Source organism: Somniosus microcephalus, unplaced genomic scaffold (assembly GCF_052327205.1).
Source record: "Somniosus microcephalus isolate GS21.2 unplaced genomic scaffold, FLI_Smic_1.0 scaffold370, whole genome shotgun sequence".
Classification (NCBI taxonomy): domain Eukaryota; kingdom Metazoa; phylum Chordata; class Chondrichthyes; order Squaliformes; family Somniosidae; genus Somniosus; species Somniosus microcephalus.
The window spans coordinates 130,693-158,622 of record NW_028225557.1 but is presented as its reverse complement, the minus strand read 5'-3'; the positions used below and the strand labels follow the sequence as shown (position 1 = coordinate 158,622).

Genomic DNA, 27,930 nt, shown 5'->3' with positions numbered 1-27,930 from the left:
TTGAACAAATATTTTGTATCGGTCTTCACAGTAGAAGACACTGAAAACATCCCAATAATGGATAATCAAGGGGCTACTGAGGTGAGGGGGGGACTTAAAACAATCAGTATCACTAGAGAGACCTGATGGCCTGCATCCTAGAGTCTTAAACGAGATGGCTGCAGAGATAGTGGATGCATTGGTTGTAATCTACCAAAATTCCCTGGATTCTGGAGAGGTCCCAGTGGACTGGAAAATCACAAATGTAATGCCCCTATTTAAGAAAGGAGGGAGACAGAAAGCAGGCAACTATCGAACAGTTAGCCTAACATCTATCATTGGGAAAATGCTGGAGTTCATCATTAAGGAAGTGATAGCAGGACATTTAGAAAATCATAATATAGTCAAGCCGAGTCAGCATGGTTTTATGAAAGGGAAATCATGTTTGACAAATTTACTGGAGTTCTTTGAGGATGTAATGAGTAGGGTGGATAAAGGGGAACCAATAGATGTCATGTATTTGGATTTCCAGAAGGCATTCGATAAGGTGCCACATAAAAAGTTACTACATAAGATAAGAGCTCATGGGGTTGGGGGTAATATATTAGCATGGATAGAGGATAGGCTAACTAACAGAAAGCAGAGGGCTGTATTTTGCCAATGGGGAGCTTTTGGAGGTGGGACTCCCACTTGTAGGGATTCAGTCCCGCCTCCATCAACTTCTGGCCAATGCACGCTATTTTCCCTTGATTCACCTTGTTAAGACCGCCCAGCGGGCTTAGCAGGCCAATTAATGGAAAGCCAGTCACAGAGAACGTCAGCGTATGACGTTTCATCTGTCAAAAATGCTCTGTGAAGCTGTCAAACACTGACATTCTCTGTAGTTTAATGAGTTCTTGAATTCTTTTGCAGAAATTAGATGGTTGTTGCATTGGAGAATGCAACAGCCATCTGTCATCTCTGTCGCGGAGGTGCGAGACGCGCCGCATACCCAATTCTTGAAGCCTGCCGGAAGAAACAAAGGTAAGTAAACTTTTTCTAACACTTTCCACTTACCTCACACTGACCTCTCCACACTTGCACCCATTACTTACTTTCACAGCGCACTTTTGCACCCCTCCGACCCCCTCCTCACCTCGGTGACCCTGGCGGGGATCTCAACCTTCGGGAAGCCTGCACTTGTGTGGGCAAAATGGGGATAATCCTCTTATCTGCCTGTTAACTACCTGTTAACAGGCAGTTAAGTGGCTGTAATCCCCTTCCCGCCTCCAAGGAGACGGGACCCGGCACGGGTCGGATACCCGCCTCCTGGCAAGATGGCACGGAGGCGGGTTGGGGGCAGGTTGGGCACCCGCCCCCAAATTCTGCCATTTTCCCGCCTCCATACCCGCTTCTCCAGGGCTGGCAAGATCGCACCCAGAGAGTCGGGATAAATGGGTCATTTTCACTTTGGCAAACTGTAACTAGTGGGGTGCCGCAGGGATCAGTGCTCGGGCATCAACTATTTACATTAATGACTTGAATGAAGGGACTGAGTGTAATGTAGCCAAATTTGCTGATGATACAAAGATAGGTGGGAAAGCAAATTGTGTGGAGGACGCAAAGAATCTCCAAAGGAATATAGATAGGCTAAGTGAGTGGGCAAAAATCTGGCAGATGGAGTTTAATGTGGGAAAATGCGAGGTTATCCACTTTGGTAGGAAAAATAAAAAAGCAAATTATTATTTAAATGGGGAGAGATTACAAAATGCTGAGGTACAGAGGGATCTGGGGGTCCTTGTACATGAATCACAAAAAGTTAGCATGCAGGTACAGCAAGTAATTAGGAAGGCAAATGGAATGTTGGCCTTTATTGCAAAAGGAATGGAGTATAAAAGTAGGGAAGTCCTGTTACAACTGTACAGGACGTTGGTGAGACCACACCTGGAGTATGCGTACAGTTTTGGTCTCCTTACTTAAGGATATACTTGCATTGGAGGCAGTTCAGAGAAGGTTCACGAAGTTGATTCTGGAGATGAAGGGGTTGTCTTATGAAGAAAGGTTGAGCAGGTTGGGCCTATATATTGGAGTTTAGAAGAATGAGAGGGGATCTTATTGAAACATATAAGATTCTGAATGAGCTTGACAGGGTAGATGCAGAGAGGATGTTTCCCCTCGTGGGGGAATCTAGAACTAAGAGGCATAATTTCAGAATAAGGGGAAACCCTGTTAAATCGGAAATGAAGAGGAATTTCTTCTCTCAGAGGGTCGTGAATCTTTGGAATTCTCTATCCCAGAGATCTGTGGAGGCCAGGTCATTGAATATATTTAAGGTGGCGAGAGACAGATTTTTGAACGATAAGGGAGTCGAGGGTTATGGGGAGCGGGCGGGGAAGTGGAGTTGAGGCCAAGATCAGATCAGCCATGATCTTATTGAATGGCGGAGTAGGCTAGAGGGGCTGAATGGCCTACTCCTGCTCCTATGTCTTATGTCCTTATGTTCTATGTTCTTACACAGCAAGGTCTCACAAATTGTAATGAGATCAATGGCCAATTAAACTATCTGCTCCAAGTCACACTTGGACATTTAATGCTGTTGCTTCAGAATCACGGGGTCAAAATCCTGGGATTCCCTATACTGTATAAACCATTGTGAGAGCGCCATCACCACAAGGACTGCAGCAGTTCAAGGAAAAGGCCTACCATCACTGTCTAGGGATGGGCAATGAACGCAGTCTTGCCAGTGCCACCCACATCCCATGTACAAATATAAAAAAGGTCTTCAGAATGACACGCACTGTTTGAATTTCTAAGTGAAAGACAGACATCCATGCTTAAGGTAGATTCATTTTTTTAATTGTTAACAGAAAGAAAATAAGCCAGACATATAGTGATCACCCTTAATGTAAACAGATGTCTTTTCCTGATCTCAACTATGAAACAGAAAGCATTCTATATAACGTCATAATGTTTTAGTAGAACTGTATAAATCACCAGAAGCTTAGTTATTTCCTTTACTCACTTCAGTGAAAAATCTTGTAACAGAACTTCTGTTCCCCTGAATTGCAAACCTAGGATGAGTACATCCTGTTAACATTAAATCCTTGGTATTGCAATCTTCCTAACTGCCTTTCTTCTAACATCTAAACTACTTAACAAATCAAAATGAGTATTAAAAAGACATTTCATAATGTGTCGCTGATCCATTGTATATGAAAAGTGCACATCCACACTTAGTAACATTTTTAAATCTTTGATTATCAGGACCAAAAGAAACCAAATACAAAGATCACGCCCACAGTAAGTAAAGCAAGCCTTGCCACCGCTGTGGATCTGAAAACTTGTAGCTACAAGTGCTCTTATAAATTCTGTAAATTTGAGTTCTCTGATCCCAGTCCAGAAAAGTGATAAATATTCCATTGTTCAATAGGGAATGAGCAATTTCCAGTCTCCTATCAACCAAGTCCCTCTAATCTACAAACTTTCAGTCTCTCTTGCCGTATAAAAATTAAAAAATCCTGAAGCAAAAGCAGTGCAAAGAAAAAGTACTATCAATATAAAGTACTTCTAGCTAGCTAATGTTAGAAATTCCAAACTTGGAGGAAATAATCACAATTTAAATCTTTTCTATACCATGTGATTATATCTAAGGTTATGGGTTTAAGTCCCACTCTGAGTGCAGCACATTATCTAGGCTGAGAATTCAGTGCAGTGCACATCACTACTTTCTCAAGGAAATTTGCGATGGGTAATAAATGCAGCCTTGCCACCATCGCCCTCATCCTGAATGTGACTCAAGATGTGGTTCTTGTACCCTTCAGTGCAGCGTCAACCTGAAAATAAATACATCCACTGTCAGTCATCATTTATAACATAATCTGGACATCAGGGGTGTTAACTATTGGTGTTGCAGGGAGCCTCGCCAACTGGCAGAGCAAATTGAAAATTTGTGCATGTGATACCTACAATTTTTCATCATTTGTGCTGACAGTGGACGAAGCTCCCTGCCAGTGTACAAATCTCACAATTTATAGATGAATTAGTAATGTTTCCTTATTGAATGAGCTAAACTGTGTATGTCTTCAGTGTGTATTCACTCTGTAAAATGGGTAAAAATCTAATCATAATTGCCTGTTTATATAAAAAATGTAGGAAACAGAAATATTTAAAAAATCTTACTGCTCTCCAAATAACCATTATTATCCACAAGTTAAAAAGATCGACAGTTAACATGAGTATAAGTTTTCCTATTATTTGTTTATATGTTTTACATAACACACTTATTCCTCACCGTAAAACATTGCCCATGCTTCATAAATTTCAAGAGGATGAGCAGATGATCTGCTCCTGTGACATTGAGAATTCCACTTTCTAACCTGCTTCAGGTGGCACCTCATTAATGCAGGAAACCTGAGAACCCATGAAGGAGAAGCTACAAGATTTTGCCTCTCCCTCAATCGGCAAATTGCCTTCCAAATCTGGCTCCACATCGAGCAGGTGACACAATTGCTGTGCCAATAATGAAAATCGGTCCCATGATCTCTGGACAATATCTCTGTCCAACAGCCCAACTGAGATTCCATATAGTGGAGCTTTGCAAAATTACTCGCTAGTTTTAGCGTTCCCAGTGTCCCTATGAATTTCAGAATGTAGGAATTTTTTTAATTCATTCTTGGGATGTGAGCATCGCTGACAAAGCCGACATTTATTACCCACCTCTAGTCACTCTTGAGAAGGTGTACTATAGATGCAGAAAGTGGTTTATGTTTAACTACCAAGGGCTAGAAATTGCGTAGCGCCCTGTTTGGGGCAATAACTTTTGCGGGAGCGCAATAGTATCGCCGGGCGCTACAAAATTGAATCCGACACAAACCTCCGGTTTAGCGCTCCAGGAGGGAAGTGGAACACTAAATCAAGCGCTACCACTTTCCTTGGAGCGCTAAATGGAGCAAGAGGGGCAGTAGCGGCAGAGCGCTGCACAATGTCCTGTGCAGCACTGCCGTATTCACAGGCTCCTTCCCTCCCTTAAAGGGAAGGGCCAATGCTGAGGTCATTTCAAGGTAAGGCTGGGAATGGTCGGCGACGGCACCTGCGATCCGCGAAGAGCAGCCCCAAGGACTCAGAGTGCAGGGCTGATCAATCGTGGGATGAAAAAAATTAAAAAACAGCACACTGGGGTGATAACAACATTTTGGCCTACCTGACCACCACTGCCTTTAATTAGTGCTCCCCAAGCGGCCATCCACGGTGACAATGCCTCCTGCAGCTGCCATTATTGATGCACGGCAATGCTGCAGGGAGCGGAAACGAATTTAAGATCCGGGGCGATAACGGGGCGCTGCGCAGCGGATGATGCCAATGCTAACCCGCCATGCAAGTTCGTGGGCATCGGTAATTTCGCCGCGCCCGGTCGGTAAGCCATTAGCGCCCCGTTATCTGGAGGCGCTAATGGGAGGCGCAAAGGAGGCCAATTTCTAGCCCCATGTAACAATAACTCAATATATTTTTTTCACTTTGTCAAATATGACCCCAGGGGTGTATGCATATTGTGAGTCCCAACCAGCAGGAAAGCTTAACATTTAACATCTATATTGTCAGAAATCTCCATACTAGAAGGATATGTTGATAGGGTTCGATGTAGTAGGGTGGGAGGAGGCTCATGTGGAGCATAAAAACCTGCATGGACCAGTTGGGCCGAATGGCCTGTTCCTGTGCTGTACATTATATGTAATTCTGTGAAATCTTGCTCACAGTGACAGCAAAAAATCCTCCAAACTTAAACAAAAATTCCACTGCCTTAGCACTATTTTTGAGACTGTACATTGGGTTATGATGTTTCAGCAATCAACCATTGCATTCAAAAACCTGCCTACTACTATAATAAAAGTGATTCCTTGCCACACAGTCACAGAGAACTGTTCACAGAATCACAATTACTATCGCTACTCTTCTGTGTTATTAAAAAGAAAACAATGGTACGTCTACATTGTGTGTTAAAAAGTTATATTCTCTTTGAAAAATGTAACATCACTGACAAAAAGTCTGAAAAATGTTGTTAACCTAAACTTAAAAAGCACTCATCAAAATATGATTTATTTTATATAAAAATGGTAAACTTCCTTATCTGCTGGAAGGCCTGTGAGATCAGGCTTCCACTCTGCACTGGCAATCTGTGATATCACCATGAGTAGCAACCCAGAGCAGCTCAAGGGGAAGCAACAGGAGGCCACAACTTCAGACCAACCTGCCAGCTGATTCATAGGAACATAGGAACAGGAGTAGGCCATTTAGCCCCTTGAGCCTGTTCTACCATTCAATGAGATCATTGCTGATCTGTGATCTAACTCCACCTACCCACCTTTGCCCCATATCCCTTAATACCTTTGGTTAACAGAAATCCATCGCGCTCAGATTTAAAATTAACAATTGATCTACCATCAACTGCCATTTGTGGTAGAGAGTTCCAAACTTCTACCACCATTTGTGTGTAGAAGTGTTTCCTAATTACACTCCTGAAATGTCCAGCTCTAATTTTAGACTATGCCCCCTAGTCCTAGACTCCTCACCGGCGGAAATAGCTATCTCTATCTCTATCTACCCTGTCTGTTCTCCTTAATATCGTGAAAACTTTGATCAAATCATCCCTTAACATTCTAAATTCCAGTGGCATAGGAGAGTGAGGGATCTGGGACATCCGGCAAGGGTGTTCCCATTGTCCGTGGCCACTCAGTGGCGGAGCAGATGGCACAAGTGAGGTAGACCTGGAATCCAGGTTCTGAATTGTGGCCTGGCAGGCAGTTACTTCCACTTTCTGGGGAGGGGGCAAAAGTCTTCTGCTGCAGTATGCAGCCTTTGGGGCAGGTGGGTTCCTGTTGGCAATATTTAAATCAATAGATCTCTCCTTGGCAGGGTCAGCGGGACAGGTTCTGGGTGGGAACATCCTATCACTTACACCAGGCTGCATATCCTGTTGTGGATTTTGGGGATGTTTCGTTATAGGGCCTGACGTAATAAAACTCACTACGCACTTGGTTTGAGCATAAAGCAAGGCTTTAATCAACTTGTTTCAGAACATGGAGGTCGAGTTGTACTTCACTAGTTCCTTGTCTTACAAAATGTCCATGGAAAGCTTGGCCGACGCCCGAGTATTTATACTCCTTGGACGGTGCCACCAGTTGGCCGTCCAGCGTTATTTCACAAGTAGTTTCTTGATGAATGATGAGATTTATAACAGGGCCATCAGAGCCCTTCCTGATCCTATCTTTGCCTGAAATCCACATATGCACATCCAACAGGGGATGTTGATTAGTGATCGATTTTTCTCTTCCCTCACCTGTAAATAACAAGGACAATTGTGGTACCTCACTCACACCTTGGCTGAGATTTGCCTTCAGCACAAACTAAGACTCAAACCTGGAACCTAATGATTTGCATTGCACAGTGCTTCAGTACTCAGTGAACTTATACACTGCGACATAGGGTGGGCCCATTCTAAGGGCTCGGTTTTGTCATGGGGCGGGCTGGGGTCATGTCATCCGCTTTTCGTGTTATCCACCCGATTCCAAATCGATGTGGGAGAATGATGCGATTTTCATCTAATTGGGCAACTGAGTTCCAGCATAAGAACCCATGGCCCAATTAGTTTTTTCAGTCTGAAACTCGCCTCCGATAACGTCATCATTGCTGCTGCATTTAAGGTCTGCAAGAAGCCTTGCTTCTTCTGCAGACTGCCAACCTTTTGGCCTTTGCTGTGAGAGGGACCTGGAGGCAAAATGAGCAGCGGGAGACCTAAGTCTGCTCCCAGATTTGATGACGTTTCCCTGCAAGCTTTGGTGGAGGGAGCAAGAGCTAATAAGGAGGTGCTCTTCCCTTCTTCAGGGAGGAAGAAGCCTCCCCAGCAGACGAAGGCTGTGTGGATCCAGGTGGCCCAGGAGGTCAACTCGTTGTCACTGATCCGCAGAACCTGGCTTCAGTGCAGGAAGAGGTTTCATGACCTTCAGCGCACTGGAAAAGTAAGTATGACTTTCCCATCACCCTCAATCTGATCCCCACTGCCTCTCCTCACTAGCACTCAGCTTTAGCAACCTCTTCCTCCACATCCCCGAGACCGGAGAAGCAGCGGACCTGCGCGGGAGCAGCCCGAGGCGGCGGAGTATAAGAGGGAGCAACCAGAGGCACCGAGGCCCACAGCCCCGAGACCGGAGAAGCAGCGGACCTGCGCGGGAGCAGCCCGAGGCGGCGGAGTATAAGAGGGAGCAACCAGAGGCACCGAGGCCCACAGCCCCGAGACCGGAGAAGCAGCGGACCTGCGCGGGAGCAGCCCGAGGCGGCGGAGTATAAGAGGGAGCAACCAGAGGCACCGAGGCCCACAGCCCCGAGACGGGAGAAGCAGCGGACCTGCGCGGGAGCAGCCCGAGGCGGCGGAGTATAAGAGGGAGCAACCAGAGGCACCGAGGCCCACAGCCCCAAGACCGGAGAAGCAGCGGACCTGCGCGGGAGCAGCCCGAAGCGGTGGAGTATAAGAGGGAGCAACCAGAGGCACCGAGGCCCACAGCCCCGAGACCGGAGAAGCAACGGACCTGCGCGGGAGCAGCCCGAGGCGGCGGAGTATAAGAGGGAGCAACCAGAGGCACCGAGGCCCACAGCCCCGAGACCGGAGAAGCAGCGGACCTGCGCGGGAGCAGCCCGAGGCGGCGGAGTATAAGAGGGAGCAACCAGAGGCACCGAGGCCCACAGCCCCGAGACCGGAGAAGCAGCGGACCTGCGCGGGAGCAGCCCGAGGCGGCGGAGTATAAGAGGGAGCAACCAGAGGCATACCAATCCAGGTTCCGGGAGAGAGGTAAAAAGTAATCCAAGTGTGACGTCAGCAGGAAGCAGGTAAGTGATTGGTTGGTGAGTATTTCTCTCTTTTCAATACAAGCTTGAATTCTGTGGTGTTAAATTTCTAGGGTCTCTGTGTTGTAGTGGGGACAGTTGGTAAATAAAGCGCCCCAGAGTATACCTGTAACTGGGGTGTTGAATAAATTTTAAAATTAATTAAAGGAGTAAGTCATGGCAGGAGAGCTCAGACCCGTGTTCTGCTCCTCTTGCTCCATGTGGGAAGTCAGGGACGCTGCCAGTGTCCCTGACGACCATGTGTGCGGGAAATGCATCCAGCTGCAGCTACTTGTAGACCGCATTGCGGCGCTCGAGCTGCGGGTGGATGAGTTTTGGAGCATGCGCGATGCTGAGAGGGTCATGGATAGCACATTTAGCGAGTTGTTCACACCGCAGAGTAGGGCTGCACAGGCAGAAAGAAATTGGGTGACCATCAGGCGGAGCAACAGAGGCAGGCAGGAAGTGCAGGGAACCCCTGCGGACATCCCCCTTTCAAACAGGTATACCAAGTTGGATACTGTTGAGGGGGATGACTCACCAGGGGAAGGCAGCAGCAGCCAGCTTCCTGGCACCAGGGATGCTTCTGCTGCTCAGAAAGGGAGGAAAAAGAGTGGGAGAGCAATAGTGGTAGGGGATTCTATCGTAAGGGGAACAGATAGGCGTTTCTGTGGCCGCAAACGTGACTCCAGGATGGTTTGTTGCCTCCCTGGGGCCAGGGTCATGGATGTCACTGAGCGGCTACAGGGCATTCTTAAGGGGGAGGGTGAGCAGGCAGAGGTCGTGGTCCACATTGGGACCAACGACATAAGTAGGAAGGGGGATGAGGTCCTGCATCAAGAATTTAGGGAGCTAGGTAACAGATTAAAGAGCAGGACCTCAAAGGTTGTAATCTCTGGATTACTCCCAGTGCCACGTGCTAGTGAGTATCGGAATAGGAGGATAGAGCAGATGAATGCGTGGCTAAAGAGTTGGTGTAGGGGGGAGGGTTTTACTTTCCTGGATCACTGGGCCTGCTTCTGGGAAAGGTGGGACTTGTACAAGTCGGACGGGTTGCACCTGAACCAGAGCGGGACAAATATCCTTGCGGGGAGGTTTGCTAGCACTGTTGGGGGGGGTTTAAACTAACTTGGCAGGGGGATGGGATACAGAGGGGAGCTGAAATAGGGGGTGATGTGCTGCCAATTATAGAGAAAAAAACAAGTCAGCTTGGTAGACAGGGCAAATATATAAGGGCAAGGTTGGATGGCACCTATTTTAATGCAAGGAGTCTTGCAAATAAGGTGGATGAACTGAAGGTGTTGATAAACACATGGGAGTATGATATTGTTGCTATCACGGAGACATGGTTGAGGGAGGGGCAAGACTGGCAGCTCAATATTCCAGGGTACAGAATCTTCAGGCGAGACAGAGGGGGAGGTATAAGAGGAGGGGGTGTCGCAATATTAATTAAGGAGTCAATTACTGCAGTAAGGAGGGATGATATATTAGCAGGTTCCTCTAATGAGGCCATATGGGTGGAGCTTAAAAACAAAAAGGGGGCAAGCACTTTGCTGGGAGTGTACTATAGGCCTCCAAACAGTCAGGGGGAGATAGAGGAACAGATATGTAGGCAAATCTCAGAGAAATGTGCAAATAATAGGGTAATAATAATGGGGGATTTCAACTTCCCCAATATTAACTGGGATAGTCAGAGTGTGAAAGGCTCAGAGGGTGTAGAATTCTTAAAGTGCATCCAGGAGAGCTTTTTGAGCCAGCATGTAGAAAGTCCTACAAGAGAGGGGGCGGTACTGGACCTAATTCTAGGGAATGTGGCCGGCCAAGTGGAAAAAGTGCTAGTAGGTGAGCACTTTGGTGACAGTGACCATAATATGGTGAGATTTAAGGTGGTCATGGAAAAGGACAGGGATGGGCCGGAAATAAAGGTTCTAAATTGGGGGAAGGCCGATTTTAATAGGATAAGGCAGGATCTGGCCAAAATGGACTGGGATCAGCTACTTGTAGGAAATTCCGCATCGGAGCAATGGGAGGCTTTCAGAAGGGAGATTGAGATCATACAATGGCAACATGTTCCCGTAAAGGTCAAGGGTGGTTCCAAAAACCACAGGGAACCTTGGATGTCAGGGGATATACGAGAATGGATTAGGAAAAAAAGGAGGGCTTTTGGCAGATACAAAAGGCTAAAGACGGAGGAAGCCCTAGAGGAGTATAAAAAGTGCAGGGGGATACTTAAACAAGAAATTAGGAGATCAAGGAGGGACCATGAAATAACACTGGCGAGCAAAATAAAGGAAAATCCTAAGATGTTTTATAAGTATATTAAGGGTAAGAGGATAACTAGGGAAAAAATAGGGCCCATTAGGGACAAAAGTGGCAATCTGTGTGTGGAGCCGGAAGATGTAGGAGGGGTTCTAAATGAATTTTTTGCATCTGTTTTCACTATGGAGAAGGACGATGTAGACATAGAAATAGGGCGGGGGGACTGTGATATGCTCGAACATATTAACATCGAGAGGGAGGAGGTATTGGCGGTTTTAGCTGGCCTAAAAATGGATAAATCCCCAGGCCCGGACGAAATGTATCCCAGGCTGCTGTGTGAGGCAAAGGAAGAGATTGCGGGGGCTCTAACACATATATTCAGGACCTCTCTGGCCACAGGGGATGTGCCAGAGGACTGGAGAACCGCTAATGTAGTACCATTATTCAAGAAGGGAAGTAGGGAAAAACCGGGGAACTACAGGCCAGTGAGCCTAACATCAGTGGTAGGAAAATTTTTGGAAAAAATTCTGAGGGACAAAATTTGTCTCCACTTGGAGAGGCAAGGATTAATCAGGGATAGTCAACATGGCTTTGTCAAGGGAAGATCATGTCTGACTAATTTGATTGAATTTTTTGAGGGGGTGACTAGGTGTGTGGATGAGGGTAACGCAGTGGATGTGGTATACATGGATTTCAGTAAGGCCTTCGATAAAGTCCTGCACAGGAGACTGGTCAAGAAGGTAAGAGCCCATGGAATCCAGGGTGCCTTGGCACATTGGATACAAAACTGGCTTAGTGGCAGAAGGCAGAGGGTGATGGTCGAAGGTTGTTTTTGTGACTGGAAGCCTGTGGCCAGTGGGGTACCACAGGGATCGGTGCTGGGTCCCTTGCTGTTTGTGGTCTACATTAATGACTTGGATATGAATGTAAAAGGTATGATCAGTAAGTTCGTGGATGATACAAAAATTGGTAGGGTGGTAAATAGTGAGGAGGGTAGCCTCAGTCTGCAGGATGATATAGATGGGTTGGTCAGATGGGCGGAACAGTGGCAAATGGAATTTAACCCGGAAAAGTGCGAGGTGATGCACTTTGGGGGGACTGACAAGGCAAGGGAATACACAATGAATGGTAAGACCCTAGGCAAGACGGAGGGTCAGAGGGATCTGGGTGTGCAAGTACACAGATCCCTGAAGGCGGCGGAACAGGTGGATAAGGTGGTAAAAAAGGCATATGGGATACTTGCCTTCATTAGCCGAGGCATAGAATATAAGAGCAAGGAGGTTATGATGGAGCTGTATAAAACACTGGTTAGGCCACAGCTGGAATACTGTGTGCAGTTCTGGTCGCCACACTACAGGAAGGATGTGAACGCTTTGGAGAGGGTGCAGAGGAGGTTCACCAGGATGTTACCAGGGCTGGAGCGCTTCAGCTATGAAGAGAGACTGGGCAGATTGGGTTTGTTTTCCTTGGAGCAGAGGAGGCTGAGGGGGGACATGATTGAGGTGTTCAAAATTATGAGGGGCATAGATAGGATGGATACTGAGGAGCTTTTTCCCTTAGTAGAAGGGTCAATAACTAGGGGGCATAGATTCAAGGTAAAGGGCGGGAGGTTTAGAGGGGATTTGAGAAAGAACTTTTTCACCCAGAGGGTGGTTGGAGTCTGGAACTCACTGCCTGAAAGGGTTGTGGAGGCAGGAACCCTCACAACATTTAAGAAGCATTTGGATGAGCACTTGAAATGCCATAGCATACAAGGCTATGGACCAAATGCTGGAATATGGGATTAGATTAGACAGGGCTTGATGGCCGGCGCGGACACGATGGGCCGAAGGGCCTCTATCCGTGCTGTATAACTCTATGACTCTATCCCATTTGACACTGACATCCCTGCACCCTTACCCATTCCCTCTCTCTCTATGGTCACAATCACCTAACTCTTCGACTCTGCAGCCCTCACACTCCCTATCACTGTGATGCTATGAAAACAACTTACAAAACACAGGGAGGGCCCTTGGTCTTGCCACCTCACTCCAACTTTGTCTCCTTCTAAGCATCTATGCTTTGGATTCTCTACACTCACTCCTTCATTCTCACTCAAACTCCACTTGTCTCCCTCATTGCAGGAAAAGAGAGCTCACAATAAGAGGGAAAGAGCGAGGACAGGAGGAGGGCCACCCTCAGTAGCCCACCTCACCCCTTGGGAGGAGACGGTCCTGGAGATCGTGGGACTCGAGGATGATGCACAAGTGGGGGGCGGACAGACGGGTGCATCAGAGAAAGCTGGTGACAGAATAGTTTTTCATCTCTCTCATTGACATTGCATGAGTCGCTGATAATGATTCTGAAGCTCTAACAGATGGACTTATGATCATCTGCAATATGCAATGTGCATGTAACCTTAGCCTCACATCTCTGACTCTTTCCTTTACTCCCCCACAGGACCATCGCAAGCATCCGTCCCCACTATCCAGGAGGAACAGCCTGAGCCTCCAGACTTCTCAGAGGAAGCTGCAACCTCTGAGGGCGCAGCGTCAGCAGAATTCAGCCAACCCAGCACCAGCGCAGACACTCACACCTTAATGGGACCATCGCGAGATAGACTAGTGATGTCACTTGATGTATCACAGCTCACAAGTGAGCATCAGCAGATTGTGGAGACAGGAACAGCAGTGGAGAGTCCTAGTCGGAGGGCACAGGACTCTCCCAGCTCGGCTCAGGTGCATGTCGACCCTCTGCCTCTGGGTCCATCCAGGAGAACAGCGGTGCTGGAACTCCAGGAACAGGAGCAGGAGTCTCTGGCAGGTTTTGTCTCCAGGGTCGCTGTGAGTGTGGAGCGAATGGAGGAGTCCATCGCGAACATGAGCAGAGCCTTTGTGGAGTCATTGGCGAATGCACACAGCACTACGGAAAGGATGGCAACCTCCGTGGAAAGGATGGCTACAGTAGACGAGAGGATGGCTACAGCCATGGAGGAGCTAAGTCGCTAGAGTGTAGAAAACATGGTGAGTTTCAGAATAGACTGACATCTCTGGAGGAGCGATGGTCAGCTATTGAACAGAGAAACCAGACCTTCATGGAAGTCCTTCTGAGTAGGACTGCCAGTGCAGATACAGGTCCTCATGGCCCGCTGATGTGCAGCAAGGTGCTCTGAAGCCACTTGCAAGTGCTGAGGTGGACCTGACCCATGAGAGGGATGTTGGTGGCAGAGAACAAGGAAGTGGGGGCTCCTCTCCAAGCGCTCACACTTCCATGCCACTGCCAAGTCCTCGGTCAGAGCCCCACCAGAGTCCCCACCCAACTGAGATCGGCGTCTCAACCCTTGCACAGCCGCAGGAGCAGCAGACTGTTGCCGAGCCCTCAAAAGTTCGCAACCCCAGAGGACGCCTGCCAAAGGTGTCAAAACACGAGCAGCAAGAAAGTGAGCAAGGGGCCTCCACATCTGCTGATGCCAAGCAGGAACCACCACGTAGGAGCATGCGTAAGAGAAAGATACTGCACAAATAGTCACAAGGGTAGTCACTTGGGTGAAATGTGATATTTAAAAATTCTGACGGCAACTGTTGCAGTTGTGGCGTGTGTCATTTCGCTAATGGGACTTCCACATTGAGGGCTTAGGATTACTTGTAATTGTCAGTATGGTGGTCAGAGTGCTAGGAATCTGCTGGTTCTTGGCCATTGTCGATGCTCTGGTAAGAAGCTGCGAGGCAAAAGTGCTTGATTGGCTAGGCTAAGCAAATCTGGCCAAGATGAGTGTGTTCCTTGCATCCCAGGCAGCAATATTCTCGCATACTGCTGCCGCTGGTTGATGGGCCTCTGCACGATGTTTGTTTTCGGTCTCCTCCTCCTGCTCCTTCTCATCTGAGGAGGATATGTGAGGGGCCACTTGGTCCTCAGGAATCTGCAAGCCACGATGCTGTGCCATGTCGTGAAGTGCGCAGCAAACCACGACGATTCTGGAGACCCTGGCTGCTGAGTACTGCAGGGCTCCACCTGATCTATCCAGGCATCTGAAGCGCATCTTCAGCAAGCCTATGGTTTGCTCGATTATGGACCTGGTGGAAATGTAACTGTAGTTGTAGCTCTCCTCAGCTTCATTGGATGGGCTCCTCAACGGCGTCATTAGCCACGTCTTCAGGGGATAGCCCTTGTCTCCAAGTAGCCATCCGTTAAGTTGGTCTGGCGGACTGAAGAGCGGAGGCACACTAGACTGGCGCAGTATGAAGGAGTCATGGCAACTGCCAGGGTACTTGGCACAAACATGCAAAATTTCCTTCTTGTGGTCACACACCAGCTGTACGTTGAGGAAGTGGAAGTCCTTGCGGTTGACAAAAATACCTGGAATGGGATGGGGTGCCTTAAGGGCCACATGTGTGCAGTCAACGACGACCTGCACCCTTGGAAAACCTGCCAGATTAGCTAATCCAACCGCACGCGCCGTGACACTAGCTGATCCTTGGAGAAATGGATGTGATTGTGCGCGATGGCAAAAAGGGCATCGGTTACCTGCGTGATGCAAGTGTGTGCGGCCGCCTGGGAGATGCCGCTGATGTCTGCTGCTGATCCCTGGAATGAGCCTGAGGCAAAAAAGTTCAGTGCGGTGGTGACTTTGACGGCCACTGGTAAGGGGTGTCCACCTGCTCCTCTGGGCTCCAGGTCTTGTTGCAGCATTGTGCAGATGTCACCCACTACCTCTCGCGAAAGTCAGAGCTGCCTTTGGCACTGCTGCTCTGTCATGTTGAGGTAGCTGATCCTCTGTCTGTAGACCCTGTTTGGGGAGTATCTCCTGCGCCGACGGGCTTCCATGCGCTGGTGCCTTCTGGCCTGTGCAGTTTCAGGTGGGTGAGCAGCAGCTTGGCGCTCCTGTTGTTGCTCCTGCTGTTGGTGCTGCTGTTGTTCAGGCTCCTGCTGCTGCCGCGGCTGGTCTTCGTCCGAATCTGATGTCCAGCAGGAAAGGAAATAAATGGTTCCCATGCTTCTGGTAGATGTCTCAGTTGAGGAAGCGCTCAGTCAAGGTGGCGAGAGGGGTTTCCCAGGAGGTCACACTGGAGATGGGTGTCAGGCTCCAAACTTCCACAGCTATAGTTATGCCTGCTAAAAGTTCCCCCAGACCTGAGACAACAAAGTCCTGCCACCTGCAAATGATGGCTGATCAAACCTCCTATTTAATGGTGGAGCTGCAGCTGATAGTCAGCAATCCAATTGTGCTACCGCCAGGTTTCACCGTCGTGTTTCAGAGGAGGCATGCATCACGTGGGAAAAGGGTTAAAATCAGAAAGGCCTCTCAAAATGGGATTATAGAGGCAATTCAGTGGTTGTTAAGGGCCTTAAGGGCCTATCCCGCCTCTTGGAGGTGGGACGGAGACGGGATCAGAAACCATGCATTTGGGAAAATTGCTTGGAGGCGGGATGGAGGCGGGGTCGGGCCCGCCCGCCACTTTTTGCCCGCCACTTTTTGCAATTTTAACACCCCACACGCCTCCATTCCCGCCTCCTCGGGCCTGGCAAAATTGAGCCCTAAGTATCTTAATATTTCATATTTTGTTTTCTATTTTATTTTGGGCTCATCCAGGTATGAGATGTTAGTATTGTGGAATGGAATACTTTCCCCATTGTCAACATCATGCAGTAAAGGGCAACTGTAACACAGGCGAGCTACAGAATAAAACTCCTCCTACTTTGCTCCAACATTGAGGCTATTTCCAACCTCAACGGATGCACCAGTATAAATTTTTCTACTTCCTACTCCAGCTATCATTCGAACCAAAAATTCTTGGCCCTTTTGGCACATTCCCACCGTCACTCCACAAATTCCACCATAACTTCTGGCATTTTATGCTATCAGTCAAATTATGGAAGAATCAACTAATATCAACAGCTGGCATTTGTATAGCTCCTTTAACATTGAAAATTGCATCTTCGCAATTTACAGAGGCACAATTGGACAAAAATCAACACTGAGCCAAAGAAGGAGGGATGATTAAAAGCTTGGTCAAAGTGGTAGGTTATAAGGAAGGTCTTAAAGGAGGAGCGAAAGTAGAGGGAAAGTGGAGGTGTTTAGAGAGGGAATTCCAGAATGTAGGGCCTAGGCGGCTGAAAACATGACCACTGGAATTTGTCGCTCCCTGAGCTACAGTGAAAGTTTGTATTCTAACAGCCTATTCATACAGACCCTCTTCTTTGAAGATTTTCCTGTTCTGTTGAACTTTTACAAATAATTTATCTACAGTCAGCTTTCAGGTGATTTTCAAAACACTCATTTGGCTGTTTTCCTATCACCATACATGTTCTGATTAAAACAGAAAATAAAAACCCTCCCCAAACACCCAAGCAAATCTCTCGGTCACATTAAGAACTCCCTTCCACACACAGCTTACCTTTAATGTGCAATGTGAATGGGTGGAAGTAATGCTGGGTGAGTTTTCTGCCCAAAGATTTGGAAATGCTTCAATAATACCACAGGCCCTCATTAGCAAGTAGGATGCAAACTTAATTAAACTCTCGCTCAGAAATCTTAATTAAGCATGCATTCACTAGTAAATGAGGAAAGATGTCTAGTTAAAGGATTAAGCCCAGTCAGAAAATGAAAATGAATGGGATCAGATAAAATCGCTGGATGTTGCTTTTCCCAGTTACTACGCGCCCAGCTGATGATAGTAAGAGTTTTCCTATCAGGTGGAAATTTCAGCTCAAAATACAAAATTCTAGCATACCATTTTGATCATATTGCTGAAGTCAGACTTTAATTCTTTATTTTCCTCAATTTCAGTTACTTTCAATTCATTTTTCAGAGATGTGGTCACCAGCTGCCATATTTTTGGCTTTGGATCCTTGCCCCGAGTTTTAATCTTTCCTTTGAAGGACTTCCATCTAAAATGAAAGAGAATTTGATAGTTAGCATATTTTACTTAACGAAAGGAGTGCATTACAGAACACAATTATCAGATTATTAATTATCAGCAGCAGCAGCGGCGGTGGCAGTGCGGACCTGGGAGGAGCGGCGAGGCGGCGGCGGGGATACCAACTCAGCACCGGCAGAATTTTCAAAGAGTGACGTCAGAAGTCAAAAGTGACGTAGGCATAAGGGGAGGGAGCTGATTGAGGCCAATGTCGGGAGCGGAGAGAGCGGCGGTACAAGGCTTACCAATCTCACAGACCGGCGGCGGCGTTCCGGAGCCAAGTCACGATTCAAAAGTGACGTGGCCAAGAGGAAGCAGCTGATTGGGTGAGTACGGCCAGGTGAGTATTTATACTACTCCATAGTTTGACAGTTAAGATTAATAGTTTATAAAATTTAGAAGGTCTTAATTTTTGTGGTTATAGTTTCTACGGTCCCTGTTGTGTATCGGGGAGTGCGAGTAACCAAGGGCCCTTGAGTATATCATTTAATTGTAGTGTAATTAGTGGTATTGATTTGATTTAAATTAATTTGAATTAATTAAAGGGTAAGTCATGGCAGGACCGCTTGGCCCCATGGCGTGCTCCTCCTGTGCCATGTGGGAAATCAGGGACACTTCCTATGTCCCTGATGACCATGTGTGCGGGAAGTGTATCCAGCTGCAGCTACTGACAGACAACATTGCGGCACTGGAGATGCGAATGGATACATACTGGAGCATTCGCGATGCTGAGGACGTCGTGGATATCACGCTTAATCAGTTGGTCACACCGCAGCTAATGGCTGCACAGGCAGGAAGGGAATGGGTGACCACCAGGCAGAGTAGTAGGCGCAGGCAGGTAGTGCAGGGGTCCCCTGTGGCCATCCCCCTCTCAAACAGATATACCGCTTTGGATATTGTTGGGGGAGGTGGCTTATCGGGGGAAGGCAGCAGCAGCCAACTCCCTGGCACCGTGGGTGGTTCTGCTGCACAGGACAGGAGGAAAAAGAGCGGGAGAGCTATAGTGATAGGGGATTCTATTGTAAGGGGAATAGATAGGCATTTCTGCGGCCGCAAACGAGACTCCAGGATGGTATGTTGCCTCCCTGGTGCAAGGGTCAAGGATGTCTCGGAGCGGCTGCAGGGCATTCTGGAGGGGGAGGGTGAACAGCCAGTTATTGTGGTGCATATAGGTACGAACGATATAGGTATAAACTGGGATGAGGTCCTAAAAGCTGAATATAGGGAGTTAGGAGGTAAATTAAAAAACAGGACCTCAAAGGTAGTAATCTCAGGATTGCTACCAGTGCCACGTGCTAGTCAGAGTAGAAATAGAAGGATATTTCAGATGAATACGTGGCTAGAAGAATGGTGCAAGGAGGAGGGAATCAAATTCCTGGGACATTGGAACTCGTTCTCAGGGAGGTGGGACCAATACAAACTGTACGGTTTGCACCTGGGCAGGACTCGGACCGACGTCCTAGGGGGAGTGTTTCCTAGTGCTGTTTGGGGGGGGGGGGGGGTTTAAACTAAAATGGCAGGGGGTTGGGAACCTGTGCAGGGAGACAGAGGAAAGAGAAGCAAGGATAGAAGCAAAAGACAGGAAGGAGAAAAGCAAAAGTGGAAGTCAGAGAACTCAAGGGTTTAAATCAAACATGGCAACAGTAAATAATAATTCTAAAAGGTCTAAGAGTGTTAAAAAAACAAGCCTGAAGGCTTTGTGTCTTAATGCGAGGAGCATTCGTAATAAGGTGGATGAATTAGCTGTGCAAATAGATGTAAACAGATATGATATAATTGGGATTACGGAGACATGGCTCCAGGGTGACCAAGGCTGGAAATTCAACATCCAGGGATATTCAATATTCAGGAAAGAAAGGCAAAAAGGAAAAGGAGGTGGGGTAGCATTGCTAGTTAAAGAGGAGATTAACACAATAGTAAGGAAGGATATTAGCTCTGATGATGTGGAATCTGTATGGGTAGAGCTGAGAAATACCAAGGGGCAGAAAACGTTAGTGGGAGTTGTGTACAGACCCCCAAACAGTAATGCTGAGGGTGGGGATGGCATTAAATGGGAAATTAGAGACGCGTGCAATAAGGGCACAGCAGTTATCATGGGTGACTTTAATCTACATATAGAATGGGCTAACCAAATTAGTAACAATACTGTGGAGGAGGAATTCCTGGAGTGTATACGGGATGGTTTCCTGGACCAATATGTCGAGGAACTGGAGATCAGGCCATCTTAGACTGGGTATTATGTAATGAGAAAGGATTAGTTAGCAATCTTGTTGTGTGAGACCCCTTGGGGCGAAGCGATCATAATATGATAGAATTCTTCATTAAGATGGAGAGTGAAGTATTTGACTCAGAGACTAGGGTCCTGAATTTTAATCGAGGAAACTACGATGGTATGAGGTGCGAGTTGGCTAGAATGAATTGGGGAACATTTCTTAAAGGGTTGACGGTGGATAGGCAATGGCAAACATTTAAAGATCGCATGGATGAACTACAGAATTTGCTCATCCCTGTTTGGCATAAAAATAAAACAAAAAAGGTGACTCAACCGTGGCTAACAAGGGAAATTAGGGATAGCATAAGATCCAAGGAGAGGACATATAAATTGGCCAGAAAAAGCAGCAGACCTGAGGATTGGGAGCAGTTGAGGATTCAGCAAAGGAGGACCAAGGGATTAATTAAGAGGGGGAAAATAGAGTATGAGAGTAAGCTTGCAGGAACATAAAAACTGACTGTAAAAGCTTCTATAGATATGTGAAGAGAAAAAGATTGGTGAAGTCAAGTGTAGGTCCCTTGCAGTCAGAATCAGGGGAATTTATAATGGGGAACAAAGAAATGGCAGACCAATTAAATACATATTTTGGTTCTTTCTTCACAAAGGAGAACATAAATAACCTCCCAGAGATGTCGGGGAACATAGGGTCTAATGAGAGGGAGGAACTGAATGAAATCAGTATTTGTAGGGAAATGGTGTTAGGGAAATTGATGGGATTGAAGGCCGATAAATCCCCAGGGCCTGATAATCTACATCCTAGGGTACTTAAGGAAGTGGCCCTAGAAATAGTAGATGCATTGCTGGTCATCTTCCAAAATTCTATAGACTCTGGAACAGTTCCCATGGATTGGAGGGTAGCTAATGTAACCCCACTATTCAAAAAAGGTGGTAGAGAGAAAACAGGGAATTATAGACCGGTAAGCCTGACATCGGTAGTGGGGAAAATGCTAGAGTCCATTATAAAAGATGTAATAGCAGAGCATTTGGAAAACAGTGACAGGATCGGACAAAGTCAACATGGATTTACAAAATGTAAATCGTGCTTGAGTAATCTACTGGAATTTTTTGAGGATGTAACTGGTAAAATAGATAAGGGAGAACCAGTGGATGTGGTGTATTTGGACTTTCAGAAGGCTTTCGATAATGTCCCGCATAAGAGATTAGCGTGTAAAGTTAAAGCACATGCGATTGGGGGTAAGGTACTGACTTGGGTAGAGAACTGGTTGGCAGACAAGAAGCAAAGCGTTGGAATAAACGGGTCTTTTTCCGAGTGGCAGGCAGTGACTAGTGGGGTATTGCAGGGATCGGTTCGAGGACCCCAGCTATTCACAATATATATTAATGATCTAGACGAGGGAACTAGATGTAATATCTCCAAGTTTGCAGATGACACAAAGCTGGGTAGGCGTGTGTGCTGTGAGGAGGATGCTGAGAAACTCCAGTATGATTTGGACAGGTTGGGTGATTGGGCAGATGCATGGCAGATGCAGTATAATGTGGATAAATGCGAGGTTATCCACTTTGGTGGCAAAAACAGGAAGACAGATTATTATCCGAACGGCAATAGATTGGGAGAAGGGGAAGTGCAATGAGACCTGGGTGTCCTTGTGCACCAGTCGCTGTAGGTAAGAATGCAGGTGCAGCAGACGTTTAAGAACGCAAATGGTATTTTGGCCTTCATAGCGAGAGGATTCGAGTACAGGAGCAAGGATGCCTTGCTGCAGTTGTACAGGGCCTTGGTGAGACCACACCTTGAGTATTGTGTGCAGTTTTGGTCGCCTTATCTGAGGAACAATGTTCTTGCCATGGAGGGAGTGCAGCGACGATTCACCAGACTGATAGCTGGGATGGCAGGAATGACATATGAAGAGAGATTGGGTCGATTGGGCTCATATTCGCTGGAGTTTAGAAGAATGAGAGGGGATCTCATTGAAACTTATAAAATTCTAACAGGACTAGACAGACTAGATGCAGGAAGGATGTTCCTGATGGCAGGGGAGTCCAGAACCAGGGGTCACAGTCTAAAGATAAGGGGAAAGCCATTTAGGACAGAGATGAGGAGGAATTTCTTCACCCAGAGAGTGGTGAACCTGTGGAATTCTCTGCCACAAAAGGCAGTTGAGGCCAATTCATTAAATATATTCAAGAAGGAGTTAGATATATTTCTCAAGGCTAAAGGGATCAAGGGATATGGAGAGAAAGCAGGGACAGGGTACTGAATTTGAATGATCAGCCATTAAATGGCGGAGCAGGCTCGAGGGGCTGAATGGCCTACTCCTGCTCCTATCTTCTATGTTTCTATATCAGATTATAATTAACATATCTGTTTACCCACAAGTTGGTAGGTTGGTAGGCAAGTCTGGAGAGATGTGTGAAATTTACTTTTGATTTATGCCAAGAGATAAATGACAGCTTCTTTACAAAATTATTTAAAACATAGTTTAAGGTATGATTCAAATAGATCACACAGTGCAACACCCACACCATCTGGCTGATTTGAAAATATATAGATAGAAACAAACTAATGAGTAAACAAAGTTATAGTTTATAAAGAGTTTGGGTGTTGTGGTTTAGGAATTATTTATATGTTTAATTTGTTTTAAGCTTTCATATTGCAATCTCCAAACTTTCATAATTATTCAGGTACCAGGTAATACGTGAACTGGAAAATTTAATGGTGAGCACTGTCCAGCTGGACAGCGTGTGGCGTTGGTCTGTGAGATTAGGAATTGACATATTGAAACCCATATCCTACCAACCTGTGGAACAATTCAGAGTAGCACATGCCCCACATGCTCTCATGAGTGCTGACACGACAAAACTCGGCTGATATACAGAAAGGCAGTTCCACGGCATGATAAAAGGGAAACCAGGTCCACTTTCAAGGAGGAAGTACCTTCCCAATGGTGGATAGGCTTTGAGGGATCAGAAGGTGAGCCACTTGTTGCAAAGTAACCAGCCTCGGCATATTCTTGTAGCCAAGGTGCTGATGTGGCTGGTCCAATTCAGCTTCTGGTCAAATTCAGCTTCTGGTCAATGGTGTTGGTGGTCAGGGACATATTGCCACACTTGCCTCCTCTGTAGCATGATTACACCTCTTCTGCACTAAAAGGGTCTGACATTTCTCTATTACACAATTCACCAGCATTTGGGGATCTCACAGGAAAAAGGTGCTTTTCAAAGTTGCGGCTCAGTCATTTCTGATACATTCTGCACACTCTTTAGCTGGATTACCAACCTTTGCATAATTTGTACCAATTAAGTGACTCATTAACTGAGAAATGTTACAGGATTTATTATTATAGTTGCATGATGAATGGCTTTTTTTGTCGCTCCCACAAATAAATTTGTGATCAATGAGATTGCATGTTTGAAACCAGCACGTGTCTGCTACTTTTTTAGCGGGTCTTAGTTAATGGGACGAAGGGGCATTGAGCACCTTTTTGGGGAAAAGAAGAAAATATGACCCTAAATTACATATTTGGTTACACCTACATTATCTATGCTTCAGCATTATGATTCATAGATTACACCCCCTCCTCCCCCCCCCCCCCCGCAATCTTCTTTTCTCCTATGGAAATAAATTGTGGGCAGAATTTTTAATTCCACTATTCACACACAGGAAAACCTTTTGTCACACGTAATCATAGAGAGGGGCTTTGATCCCAAATAGTCCACATAATATTTATAATTACTTGGTGGTGAACATTGCTCGAATATTTAAACTTAATATTTGAAGGGTTTGATCAAAAAATAATACAATAGATTGATTTTAGTTTCACATTGCCAATTAGAAATTAGTATAGAGAGATTTTCACCACTGTTCCTTACCAGCAGAGGTTCTTAGAGATTTATATCATTTTTGGATGGCAATAATGAAGAGGATTTTCCAGCCATTAGTTTCAATGCCTGGAAAATCGGAAGTGCGTAAATTGAATGTGCTAACCTCCGTGCCTGATTCTCCAATCTGTGCTGCAATCATGTGACACTATGCTGAGAGCAGAGCTTTCCTCTGAAAATTTGGTCATGTAAGAGACGGTTGAAGGCTGTGATTGGGAGTTTATAAGTTTTTAAGATGATGAGATAAGGTGAGCAAAATGGCCGTCGTCATCCGTATTTACCTTGTGATTTTGGATTCTTACCTTATGTTATGAAGGTCATATTCAAGCTTGGACTCAAAGTATTGAAATGCTTTTGTTACAGTCGGTTTAAGCTCTTTGGACACCTAAGCAAACAATAAGATGTAGGTTTCCAATAAAAGTGTGTTCTATACAACAAAACTCTTCAGAACCTTTACAAAATCAAAATACTGCAGTTGCTGGAAATCTGAAGTGCTGGAAATACTCAGCAGGTCAGGCAGCATCTGTGGAGAGAGAAACAAAGTGAAACGTTGGGGGGAATTTTCCAGGGGGTCAGCGGGTGCGATTGGTGGCGGATCAGGTGAGAAATTGTTTTTTTTTAAAGCGGGTGAGGACCCCGCTGTCAACCCGCTGCCATGCGCCTTTCCCAAATGTCGGGTCTGTCAGCGCTGAGCAGACCTGACACTCAGCAGCGGGGGAGGTAATTCAGGTCATTATGACCTTGTTAACAGAGGATTAACAACTATTTTGAGCTCACCTACAGAGATTACCAGGTTGCCCACGGGGTCCATGCTGCCGGGGCTCACATAAGAACATAAGAAATAGGAGCAGGAGTAGCCCATTTGGCCGCTCGAGCCTGCTCCGCCATTCTACCTCAACTCCACTTTCCTGCACTATCCCCATAGCCCTTGTGTTGTGTTTGTACCGCTATACACAACTACATAAAATAATAAAGTAGCAGAGACTGAGAGTAACTTCAAGTGATCTTTACTGGGGAACTGGAACTTCGGCACTGACTATACAAATCGATACACGTCTGTTATATACACTCGCAACTAAGGATGTACATCTGCAAAACAAAGTAGTCCCTTCAATGTTGTATACATTACACTTCCTCCCCCTTTATTTTAATAGTATATTAACGCAAAATTTCTATAATTAACATACAGAGCCTGTCTTTACAGTAACCTTTTTGTTTTCTTAAAAGTAACAAAATTCAAATTCCAACATAACATTTTATTTTGTCAACAGCCCTTTTACAAGTCAAGTCTCTGTGGAGGCCTCCTCTGCCTCTCTGGGTAATGTCTCTCCAGACTCTTTTGCTTTGGGGAATGAGACTGTACAGGTAGAGGTGCATCAGATGAGCTATCAGCACAGGTAGAGCTCTCCGCTGTGGATGAGGCTGGTGCTGATGCTGATGAATCAGGAGTGTCTGTTTCCATGTCAGGTGAGTCTGGGCGAGGTATAGGGGTGTTTTTCACCTGAACATCCAGAATTTGGTCCACATGACATCTCAAAACGTTCTCTCCCACATCCACTGTATACATCAGTGGTCCCTCTCTTGTGGATATTGTCCCTGGTTGCCACTTTTCCGTCCAGAAATCACGAGCAAGAACTGACTGTCCCACACTGAAGCTTCTTGTTGGCTTAGCATTCAAATGTTTGAACTGTTTGTTCTCTACATCACGACGTACGTTCGGTTTAAAAAGGTCCATGCGAGATCTCAGGTTCCTGTTCAGAAACATCATCGCTGGAGTCTGATTAGTGGCTGTGTGTACTGCGTTCCGATAAGCAAAGAGGAAATTGTCTATCTTGTGTTGCAGTGGTAGATTCTCGCTGTACATTGCTTTGATGGCCTTCTTGAAAGTCTGTACGAATCTTTCTGCCAAGCCATTTGTAGCTGGATGGTACGGGGCAGATGTGTAATGCTTGATTCCATTTTTCCTCATGAACCCTTGGAATTTGTCAGAGACAAATTGTCGTCCATTGTCTGTGCAGATTTGTTCTGGTAGGCCATTTCTAGCGAACATGGTCCTCAGAACTGCAATGGTCTTTTCAGATGTGGTTAATTTCATTTTAATGACCTCGGGCCATTTGGAATGTGCATCGACTGCAATCAAGAACATGGAGTCCATGAACGGTCCAGCAAAGTCGACATGCACACATTGCCATGGTGATGAGGGCCATTCCCATGAATGGAGAGGGGCTTGTGGTGGTGCGTTCTGGACCTTTTTACACCCTGAGCAGCTCTTTGTCAGGTCCTCGATCTGTTTGTTAATTCCCGGCCACCACACGTAACCACGGGCAAGGATTTTCATCTTTACCGTACCTAAGTGGCCTTCATGCAGTTCATCTAGCACTCGGTTACGAAGCTTGGGAGGAATCACAACTCGTGAGCCGCACATCAGTGTTCCCCAACACACTGATAACTGCTCCCTCCTAGCTGAGAATGCTGGAAACAATGAGTCACCATGCGCTGGCCATCCCTTCACAGTGATGTCATAAACTTTTGACAATGTAGGGTCATTGCGTGTTTCTCTTTCAATGAGGGAGTTTGTCACTGGTACCTGCTCAACTATTGTTGTGTGAAATACCTCTGCTGAGTCAACTGTTGTAATTCTCTCTGAGGTCGGCAGTGGTAAACGTGACAAACCATTGACGTTGCCATGTTGCTTGGTCCCCTTGTATTCAATGCCATACAGGTGAGCCCCTAGGAAGAGTGACCATCGCTGTAGCCGTTGTGCCGTCATCACTGGAACGCCCTTCCTTGGGTTGAAGATTGAAACGAGAGGCTGGTGGTCAGTTAACAGTGTAAACTGTTGACCATACAAGTAGTGGTTGAATTTCTTGACTCCCCACACAAGGCTAAGGGCTTCTCGGTCAATCTGTGCATAATTGCATTCAGCTGTAGTCAACGATCTTGAGGCAAAGGCTATTGGTCTTTCTGAGCCGTCTGGGAACTTATGTGACAACATGGCACCAATGCCATGGGGTGAAGCATCACATGCCAGTCGAATAGGTAAGGATGGGTCAAAGTGAGCTAGCACCTCTTCTGAAGTAATGAGTCTTTTACTCTCTTGAAAAGCTTGTTCACAGCTGTCACTCCACTTCCATTGTGGCCCTGTCTGTAGCAGTGCATTTAGTGGATGTAACACTGTGGATAGGTTGGGCAAGAACTTGTGATAGTAGTTCACCAGTCCAAGATATGATCTCAACTGAGACACATTTTCAGGTGTTGGTGCATTAATCACAGCTTCAATCTTGTCTGGAGACTTGTGTAAACCATCCTTGTCAATCATGTTGTGTATGTACCTTTATGGGAATAACTGGTCTTAGGCTGCAGTACCGGCAGTGACCACCCCTATATAAAAGGCCCTAGCAGGCTTCTGTAGTTTCAGTTTCAAGCTGCCTCTTGTTCAGTAAAATACCTGTTAAACTGTTCTCCCGAAGTCCGTGTATTATTGAGGCGCGGACTTTACAGTGGCGACGAGTAAGTTCGAACTCACCTGCAGTGTGGCATCATCTCACGGGGATCTCGCCTGAAAGGAAGGTCCTGGAAGGTCGTAGTCTGAGCAACGGGCGTCAACCGAGGGCAACCGCCCAAAGAATCCATCGGTGTTTGGAGAATTGCAGGAGAGACTGTGGTTCCAGCGAATCGTGCTGGTAGCAGGTAGCGTGCTGACCCTTCCGGACTGCGGCGGGCTCAAGCTTGATCGAGCGGCTCTACAAATCGGGCCGCGCAGCGTCGCCGGGAAAAGAAAACAAGAGAGGGTGGAGCGCACAGGGCGCGGTCGGTGCTCGAGAACAGGAC

General features: G+C 46.4%; 1 protein-coding gene across 1 annotated transcript in view; it reads right to left on the bottom strand.

Moving 5' to 3' along the window:
• Positions 1–2,792: 2,792 nt before the first annotated feature.
• Positions 2,793–27,930, bottom strand: part of LOC147081792 (uncharacterized) — a gene marked incomplete at its 5' end in the record, with an annotated part of 148,985 nt that continues 123,847 nt past the window's right edge. Inside the window, 3 exons of the mRNA XM_085980670.1 lie at positions 2,793–3,791; positions 17,802–17,958; positions 24,402–24,484. Coding sequence (XP_085836796.1) covers positions 3,753–3,791; positions 17,802–17,958; positions 24,402–24,484 — 279 coding nt within the window. The remainder of the gene's footprint in view (positions 3,792–17,801; positions 17,959–24,401; positions 24,485–27,930) is intronic.